Source organism: Seriola lalandi, unplaced genomic scaffold (assembly GCF_002814215.2).
Source record: "Seriola lalandi dorsalis isolate HSWRI2012SDOR001 ecotype SW California unplaced genomic scaffold, Sedor1 jcf7180002054990, whole genome shotgun sequence".
NCBI classification, from domain to species: domain Eukaryota; kingdom Metazoa; phylum Chordata; class Actinopteri; order Carangiformes; family Carangidae; genus Seriola; species Seriola lalandi.
The window spans coordinates 26388-36106 of record NW_019525539.1 but is presented as its reverse complement, the minus strand read 5'-3'; the positions used below and the strand labels follow the sequence as shown (position 1 = coordinate 36106).

The 9719-nt window shown below is 45.0% G+C and overlaps 1 protein-coding gene and 1 long non-coding RNA gene across 2 annotated transcripts; one reads left to right on the top strand and one right to left on the bottom strand.

Annotated features, from left to right (window-relative positions):
- Positions 1-1323: 1323 nt before the first annotated feature.
- LOC111647403 (peptidyl-prolyl cis-trans isomerase-like) lies at positions 1324-5383 on the bottom strand. Its single transcript, XM_023397002.2, has 4 exons — positions 5223-5383; positions 2778-2897; positions 1883-2055; positions 1324-1758 (listed from the first exon to the last, which is right to left on the bottom strand). The coding sequence occupies exons 1-4, from the start codon at positions 5289-5291 to the stop codon at positions 1626-1628; spliced, it is 495 nt and encodes a 164-aa protein (XP_023252770.1). The 5' UTR covers positions 5292-5383; the 3' UTR covers positions 1324-1625.
- On the top strand, positions 5248-7863 carry LOC111647405 (uncharacterized). Its single transcript, XR_002760037.2, has 3 exons — positions 5248-5377; positions 6622-6871; positions 6959-7863. It is a non-coding gene; the product is annotated as an uncharacterized LOC111647405 (long non-coding RNA).
- The last annotated feature ends 1856 nt before the right edge of the window (positions 7864-9719 follow it).

The following is a 9719-nucleotide window of genomic DNA, read 5'->3' as shown; positions in this document are numbered from 1 at the left end:
GACACTGCAGGTGAGAGAGGACACTGCAGGTGAGACAGGACACTGCAGGTGAGAGAGGACACTGCAGGTGAGAGAGGACACTGCAGGTGAGACAGGACACTGCAGGTGAGACAGGACACTGCAGGTGATGTTTTACCTTTTATTGTTGGAAGAAACAACTTGTTCTGCCTCTTCATCATCTGCAGAACCTGTTGACCAGAACAGAGAAAGATGAAGAGCTCCCTCTGCTGGACACGTGGTCTCGACCAGGTTTTACAGATTTAGTTTTACAGATTATAATCAGATAAATTTACATTTGGTCACGTGTGCCTCTTTATTTCATGATTAATTCAGCACAGGAACATTTTCATCTGAACAGCTTTTACTGTCTTCAAGGTGCCGCTGTCAGCAGGAAGTCTTCAGTCTGGTGTTACTTCAGTAACTGCAGTAATACTTCAGTAACTGCAGTAATACCACAGTGTAGAAACGCTGCGTTCAAAGAAGCTTCAAAATATACTTAAATACAGAACGGCCCAATTTATAGAGTATATTCCTGGATTATAATTGTTGATTATTATTGATGCGTCACTAATGTTGCAGCCGGTAAAGGTGGGACAAATAATTTATTTGCTCATTTTTGTATCAATAACATGGAAGTCTGTAGTTCCTGAAGCTTTAGCTGAGTTTTCAGTGACGTAGAAACGCTGCTACACACAGTTCTTATGTTTCCAAGCACAAGTCATTTAGTGCATGGATTAAAAAACACTAAATTAGAGCAGACAGTTGTGACTCACCCTTCATCCAGTCTGTCCACAGGTGCAGTACTGAGGGTTCTCCAGCAGGTGTCACTGTTCACTCTTAAATACTAAAATTAACCAGGTTTTGTTCACGTCGCTGTTAAAAGAAATCTCGTTCGTTCACATTTCACTTCCTGCGAGATGGAAGTCGTCACCTCAGGGTTTCTGGAGGTTCGTTAAGTTAAAGCTCAGACCTCAATCCCACACAGGAAGTTGCTTCGTGTGTTTGACAATCATACTGGTCAAAGTGAGGAAGTATGTTCCCCTTCCTTCTGCTTTCATCTATTCATTTAATTATCTTAGTGTTTGTGACACCGGCTCAGTTCATGCAGCTGCAGAGACGACCAGGTTAGAGAAGCACATCTACATTTCAGATCCACATCATCTTTAAAATGAGGTCTGAGGTTCAGAACAGAACTGGACTTCCTGCAGGCAGGAAGTGCTGAATCACATTCGCATGACTGAATCCTCCCAAACAACCTGTACAGGAAACTTTAACTTTGGTTGTTTTTTTTAATAGGTTTGAACATTTTCAGACAAAAACACATTTCATTTGTCAAGGCATCTTTTCCATTTTATTTTCTTATTCATTTTTTTGACTTAACAAAAAAACCGTTGGGACTTTGTGGAAAAAAACGTTAATGCAAAAGAAACTTTCAAAAGGCAAAGTCACAAATGCAGCAACATGATTTCAACAAGAACAGAATAAAAAAAAAGGGTGGCTGGAAAGGGGGGGGGGGCAGTTGAATATCCATCAATAGGAATGTTGAATGGTGGTGGATGGGGGGTGGGAGTGGAGCCCGAAGGGGTGTGGCTACAGGGCAAGCAGAAAGGGTTAAGTGCTGGAGCTCAGAGCTGCCCACAGTCGGCAATGGCAACCTTGACCTTGGTTTTGCCGGACGAGTTGCCGTAGCTCTCCATCTTCTTTACTACGTCCATCCCCTCGACCACGATCCCGAACACCACGTGCTTCCCATCCAGCCTGAAGACACACACCACAAACACTGACTGTTGCTCTGCACGACAAGGTAAAGCTAAGATGCTAACCAAACACTGAGGCTCAGGTTAGTGTGTGTGTGTGTGTGTGTGTGTGTGTGCGTGCTCACCATGCTGTTTTCTCTGTGCAGATAAAGAACTGGGATCCATTGGTGTTTGGTCCGGCGTTGGCCATGGACAGGATGCCAGGGCCGGTGTGCTTCAGGGTGAAGTTCTCGTCAGCAAACTTGTTGCCATAGATGGACTTTCCACCGGTTCCATTGTGGTTGGTGAAGTCCCCGCCCTGCGTGTTGAACAACACATTAACATCACACACACTGACCCGGGTCGGGTTAATCACATACGTGTTTGGACTGGACGATGCGCTTTAAAGAAAATGATGTGTTCCACTTCTTACATAAAACAAAACCAGTCACACTTCTGAAACATGAAGTTTGGACTGGAACTAATATTTCCATCAAGTAATGATCATTTTATTTAGTTTTGATTATAAAATTTCAGAGAACAGTGACAAACACCCCCCCAAACAAGGTTCATTGAAAGTGCTTATTGAATCAATCAGCAGTTCACCATCACAAAGAAATGCAACAAGTCTAAATGTTTGGTAGCTTGAAAATGATCAGAGCAGTTGTGGATTTGCTGCATTTCTGTTCTGTCACTAAACTGAATATGATCAGACAAAGTCATTAGAAGACATCACCGTTGGCTATAGGAGATTCTAACTTCATTTTCTTACATTTTAAAAATCAAGAAAATCATCATTTAGCTCAAGCTCTGGTCTGAAAGCAGCAGCAGGAAACATCTCTATTAATGAACCTTGCTCAGGCTTCAAAGGGATTTTAAATGCTCCAAAAAACAAAAAGCAGAAATCAAATTAAAATGAACTAATAACCAACCCTGCCTTATGACCATCACAACCTTCATCAAAAACAAAATTTAAAAACCACATTTCAGTCTGGTCTCATTTGTGATGTTCAAAGCTCCAGTGTGAGTTTTTATTCTCACCTGGCACATGAAACCAGGGATGATGCGGTGGAAGGTGCAGCCCTTGTAGCCGAAGCCCTTCTCACCGGTGCAGAGGGCGCGGAAGTTCTCAGCAGTCTTGGGCACCACATCGTTGCGGAGCTGCGGAGACAAAAAATTAACACACCCAAAGTCAGTCAACTGTTCTGAGCAAACAGGGTGTGAAGTCAGTTGTTCATTTCCAAGACTGATAAAGGGAAAGGCTAAAAGTTGTGCATTCAGTGACCAGTAAATGAATTAACATTTGGCTGGTTGCCATCCAGGCCCCGAGCCAAAACCAGAGGAGGTTGATCAGACTGTGCACTTTGTTCTGTGCAGCAGCCAGTTGTATAACTCCTCTATATAGAAGAAGAAAGCTGCTCAAAGTCCAACTGTAAGGAGGTAAATGAAGCCTCTGCAAAAATGAAAACCAAATCACAGCCTGAACACATCATCCTACCACTTTGGATATGTGCCATTTTAAAATGAGAATATCCCTGCAGAGCGGCACTAAAATTAGCTTTGTACAAGTGTCAAAAATGTAATGCTTCAGGCTGCGCTTGACATCCAAGTCAGTAAATTAAAGTGCATCATTAAAAGTCAAATCAACTTCAAGAGCGCCCGAGGGCAGCAGCTCCAGCCCATTGAACGGGGACCAGTTTATCATGCGATTAGTGTGTGGTAATTGTGTTATGTCATGGTGAAACAGGACTGCAGCATTGCACCACACTGGAATATCTGCATGCCCTGCACAGCAGTGACGCTACTGTGCAAGTATGTTCAGAGGGAGGGGGATGCTGGGGGAGGTGGTGGGTGCTGCAGCAGACTGGCTGGACAGCTGAACTCACCACAGCCCTGTGCAGCTGTCCACCTGCTCAGCAGTAACAGAAACCATGCCTCAGCATGAAGCATGCCGCCTCCCTGGTGGCACTGCCAGCTGCACGAAAACCTCTGTGCATCAAACTTTCCCTCACTACTGTACTCATGCGTTACTTCCATACATGCGCAGAGACGCACAGTTCTCCCAGTAACACTAGCACCGATTCAAATCATAACCCGTGCTAGGTCTAGCTGCTTTGTGTTATTGTCTGTGCGTTACATCTTTGTCTCTACTGAACAAAATCTCGTTGCACTAAAGGGAAAAAAATAAACTAACAATTAAATCTCAGACCACAAATCAAAAGCTGCCAAGAGATGTCATTACCGCGAACATCACACGCGGCAAGAAGTTAACGGTGAGGGCTAAAGACTCGTGCCAAGGATCGGGAACGCCCATAATGAGGCACAGCTACTACTAGCTGAACAAAATGGCTGCTGGGCATGGTTAGCGTTTGGTGCCGTTAAACCGGGCGGATGTAATAACGGAGCGGTTATAGTAGCCGCTGTCGCTTATGCAACATGTTTAAATCACAGTGAGCACAAAGGACTACAGGTATCCCGGGTGATTCCACCATCTTCCCTACATCCGCATTCTTTTTAACCGTAGAAGACAGCCCCCATCCCCCGACCGCGCCAGCACCATGGAACTTTCCAGAACTGCCTCCCCCTCCCCTCCCCCGCTCTCGAACACATGAACCGGCGCAGTTAGCTCCAGCGGCTAACATGCTAACCACCGCAGCAGGCGGCTCATTTTGTATTGTTACTCGGACCGAGTTGAGGACAACATCCTTAAACCGCTACGCTTTAGAAACGCGGTAAAATAAAAAGGAGCGAGTTGCCGCGGTGGGCTGAAGCCGTTTTTAACCTGAGGCAGAGGAGGTTTCCCGGGCTTCTGCGTAGGCCGCGAAACGCTGCAACAAAGGACAGCAGTGACGTTAACTCAGCAGTTAGCCAACGGTGCCCGGACAGCGACCCTCTAAACGACTCAAACCGGGGCCGCGGGCCTTGTATAGGCCTCAGCGTGACGGAAGCTGGTGCAGTTTTGGCTCTCACCGTGTTTGCTCATTATTTACAAATTTGCAGCTAAACCCGCCCCGACGGCAGTAAAGCCGGCCAGTCAGGATCACACGGATATCATTAATAAAGCACCGATAAGAATTTATATGAATAACTGACTTAACACAGAAAATTCCCCGTAGCTACGACCGAATAAAGCCCCATCACCACCAGCATTAACACCGTAAATGTCCGTTGTCCGGTCGCGTTAGCCAGCGACGAGCCGCGCTGGCTGGACGCCACAAACACGTGCACACGTCCTGCAAGTCGTTCGTGACAGCTCGGCTAACGTTTTCTCTCGTGACGCCACATGCGGACCACAACGACCGGCTGACACCGGGGTTTGACGTCCCGCCGCCCGAACTGACTTCATGCCCGTACAAACACCAAGCGGAGGCGGTTATAGCAAAGACCCGGTGCAGTCTCACTGGACACGGGCGGAGAATAACATTCACCGGCCGCTCTGACAGCCAGCACAACTAGCTACACTTTACACCAAAGAGACCGGTTTACCTCCATCAAAACCCGGCCGATGGATGCGCCGTTGGCGGTGACATCGAAATAGACTCTGGGGTTGGACATTTCAGCAGGCGGAACTATACAGGGTAGACTGAAGAGTTCTCCGGCGAAGGAACACTGTGGGCCGCAAGGAACCGAAAAAGATGGAGGTATGTGGATTAATTTTATATAAGACTCCCAATGGGCGGTACAAAAGCACAGTGAGCCAATCGGTAAAGCCTGAGTATTTGATTGGCGTCGATTTTAGCGAATCAGCAGCCAGGACAGCTGACGCTCCCTTTCTACAGGTCTGTAAACGGACAGACGCATCTCATGGTGTGTTTCATTCTAACACCAGAGTGGACCGCTACGGCGGAGGTTGGGTGTTTCCAGGGTTTGCCACGCACAGCACCGCCCCGTCTCGGTGTCCGGGTCGCAAAACGTTGAACTCACGAGTCTCAGAACAGCGCGCGCCACAGATAATTGACAGCTCAGGCGTCCAGTACGCGCAGCCGCACGCGGTGGGCGAACGTGTAGTCCCGCAGTCAGAGCGCGTTCCAGCTGACAGGGTGAAAAAAAAAGCGTGTGCGCGGTCACGCGGTCAGGGCGCGGTCCGTCCCGTTCTCCGCAGAAAGAAAGAAAAGTGAAGTTTGTTTAACAGACACAAAAAGTTACGTGGCCGAGTGTTAAAATTTTAAGGAGTTTGTCTTTTAAAAATGAAAAAACGTAAACTTTTCTATTGTTTTGTTGTTATTGAGAATTATGACGGTTGTATAAACAACTCATTTTCACGGAACGATCCTCTGCCATTATTCGGGAACGTTTTTGGTGGGAAAAAAAAATGGTTCTGGAGACGTTTGAATGAAAATCAGAACCACTGTTTCTACTTTCTTCTTCTTTCATTCGCTTACCATGTTACAAAGTGCATGCATTTATTGATATTAAATTTCACTATTTAATATCATTATAGAATTGAAATAAATATAAATTTTGTCATCACCTGCCAGCTGTATATAACAGTCATCCTGATGATATCATTAATTAATCGACCCGGAGAAGCAGAAAATGGTAGTGGATGACTTCCCTTAAGATCCAGAAATTAATTTTACAAAAGGGCAGATTATCTTGCAGGTGCAGGTAATTGGTGGGCGGGGCCATGACGTAGTCAGGATTTCCATGGTCATGGAAACATCTTCAAAGGTGTTTTTAGGGCAGACATGTGGATCAACTCTGAATAAAAAAAGTGCCTTTTTTTTTTACAAACATAAAATGAATCCTGAATCACCTGGTGCCTGAATTTGCATAAATAAAAACATTTCCATCGTGAATTCATGCAGAAAAAAACAGAAACTGATAATCACCAGGATGCAGGAAATGAAGTGTTTGATGCTTGGAGTTTCGTTGTTCCTCTCAGGTTTCCACACGGAAACGTTTAGAGAGCAGATCCCGACGGAGAGCTGGTGGGCGAAGGTGGGGGTGTGGTATCGACCGGCGACCTTTAATGACCTTTGATGCCCTACGGTTGATGCTCACAGAGAGGAGGTGGTGCACGCTGGCATCATGAAGAGCGATTCAACCCCCCCTCACCTCCCGACCTCCTGAAGAAGAACCAAGTTGGTTTGTCAGGATGTCAGCTGATCGTGATGAAGACGTGATGACTGAAGGTCAATTAGTCACACAGCAGTTTAAACAACACAACATCAGTTTGTGACTAAATAAATAAATAAAACCATTCATGATTACACCAGCAGGTCCTGGAGATGATCCCAGCTGTCTCACCTGGACAGGTATCCAGCTCCAGAGGTCGTAGTTTTCGGTGCTGTTGAACTGGAGTGTGAAACAATGGGATGTTACAAGCTCTCTGATTGGTTGGAGAGCTAACCAGTCATTTCTGGTTTTACCTGCACCGACGCTCCGGTCAGAGAGAGGCTGACAGGAGGAGCAGCTGGAAAAAGGGAATGAAAGTTGAATCCAGGAACGTATTCTCGTTTTTAAAAATGTCTTTTCAAATAGTTTTTCAAATTCTATTATTTATTTGTGAATGAATAAATATATTTATAAATGTATATTTAATGAGTTTTATGCTGTTTTTGTAAATCCATTTTTAAATCTTTAGTATCTATTGATGATTAATAACTTTTAATCACACACAATTTCATATTAATTATTTATGCTTCATTTTGTAGACGAGCATCATTCAGACAGTATTCTAGTTTTACTGCTGATTATTTGAACTTGATTGAATTAATAAATTGTTTGGTTTATAAAAATCGCACAAAAGATAAAAATATAAAGTTTGATCTGTTGTTTGTTTCTGTCTCATCTGACTCTGTTAGTTCATGTGTTTATTAAAGCACCACAGACTCTCCTCTGTCTGTCTTTCCAGTGTGTGTTTATTAAATTACAAAGGTTATTATTATTATTATTGTTATTAGCATCATTACTGAATCATACAGAGTGATCATGTACAGTTATTTTTTCCAGAAGCCACTGGACTCACTGGGACATGGAGACACCACAACTGTCTGGACTCTAGTCACTTTACAACATACAGAGTAATGATGAGCATGAGGAGGAGGAGGGTGAGGAGGAAGATGAACTCTGGTTTATTATCACATGTACAAGCTGTGGCTGTGATCTCAGGCCGACAGTTTGAGGCAGTGACCAGACAGCTGTTTCCTGCGAGGTCACTTCTTCTTCTTCTCCTGCGAGTATCGCCCCTCACTGAGTTCATGGTGGGCGGAGCTTAAACTCCTCTCCAGAGGCTCAACCGCAGGAAGAGACCGACGACGCTCCAGAGCTGAGATCAGTGACGTCGTTAGAACAGTTCTAGTGAGTCGAGTCGCTTTCGCCCCGTTTACACTTTCACTTCAGGTGCTGAATTGTGTGATTTACACTGAGCCACAGGAGCAGACAGGTGACAGGTACAGGTGTGTTAGTCAGGTGTTCAGTAACATAAAGCTTCAGGTAAACACCAGACACCACATCGTTTCTCCACTTTGGTCCAAGTCTGTGGCGTGGATAAGAAACGATTGTGCACCAGAAACTTAGACATGAAAGGTTAGTGCTTGTTTTCCACGAAGGGTTCTGAAAAACATCCATCAGCTGACAGGAAATCAAAATAACAAAAATAAAAACAAAAAAAAAAATGCTGGGAATTCTCACCAAAATCTGCTCCCACTGCCCCCTGGGAAAAAACCCCCAGCAGGGAACAAGGTCTGTCCTGAAACAGAGACTCAGCTCCAGACTTCATGAACGCCACACGACTGTCAGTGTGAACGCCGACATTAAAGGGACAGTTCAGGTTTGATGACGTGCGAGTGTGAGCCAGTAAAACTGACGCAATCCAACATCCGTTTGAATGAAGCTTCATGTAGAATTTCTTCAGCTCTTTCCTCTGGCGCTACATCTGTCAACCGCTCAACTACCGTGTTGCTACGCCCGAGCGCACCATCAGAGTGCACTGCATCACGACGCTTCCCGATTCTCTCAGCTGACCTGCGGCTGCGGCGTGATGCAGCACGACCGCACGTCAAACAGCCACGACTGTCCCTTTAACATGTCGTCGTCTTCAAGCTTAACTGGCAGCTACAGTTGAGCTGTGAGGGGATCAACAGCGATCCAACCACCGAGACGTCAAACATGATTCAACTTAAATATAATGAAGGACAGAAAGAGGATTAAATGGTTCATTGTTGCACAAAGATACTTTCACAAAAATAAAACCAGGACCGTAGAAGTTTCTGTGATTCTATGTTTAAAAGTAAAAATCATTTCTGGTGAGAAATCCCAGGATTTCTATAAAAACAATGTCGTCATCCAGAGTTTATTATAATTTTTCTTTTAATTCACAGTAAAACCTTGAACCTGACTGAAGTCACCTGCTGTGGCTGAGTGTAAAAGGTGAGTGTTCACGCTGCCTTCAGGGTCTCCACGTATCTCAGGTGAAAAACAAACAAAAACAGGAAGAGACGTGGACTGCTCCTTTAAAGCTCATCTTCAACTATTTATATCGTCACATTTAAAACTGGTCTGCACCAGAAACAATCTGGTTTTAAAAAAGGACCTTGCTGCCCGTCAACGACACGTCACGTTCACTCCTCGTCACCGCTGAACGTCTCATGGTCTCTGTGTTTCCATAGAAACGAACAGAAGCTAGCGGCCGTGTGGAGGAGGTGAGTCAGAGTAGAGTGATGGAGAACGTGATCTGTGGTTAAAACACTTTGCTGCTGTCGACTCCGACGGGGAATGAAGGATGAAGCATCAAAATACAGTTTCAGAGAATAAAAAAACAATAAAATAAAGTTACCATTAAGTTCATCGTCACACATCAAAGAGGTTTCATATTTAAAAGTTGGTTTTTGTTTCGTTTCCTTCGTGTCGTCCGGCCGAGCGGGACCCACGCCACGACGGAGGAGGAGAGAGAGAGTTGGTTTTTTACATTAGAGTCTGTTTAAATTCTCCAGGGGTGGGTGTGTGTGTGTGTGTGTGTGTGTGTGTGTGTGTGTGTGT

What these genes read in the sequence shown, in the direction of transcription:
- LOC111647403 (XM_023397002.2), bottom strand. Translation starts at nt 5,291, where the DNA reads ATGTCCAACCCCAGAGTCTATTTCGATGTCACCGCCAACGGCGCATCC. An exon ending in TCCCTGGTTTCATGTGCCAG is followed by an intron (nt 2,056 to 2,777) that starts GTGAGAATAAAA and finishes TTCAACACGCAG; the next exon opens with GGCGGGGACTTCACCAACCA. An exon ending in TGCACAGAGAAAACAGCATG is followed by an intron (nt 1,759 to 1,882) that starts GTGAGCACGCAC and finishes GTGTGTCTTCAG; the next exon opens with GCTGGATGGGAAGCACGTGG.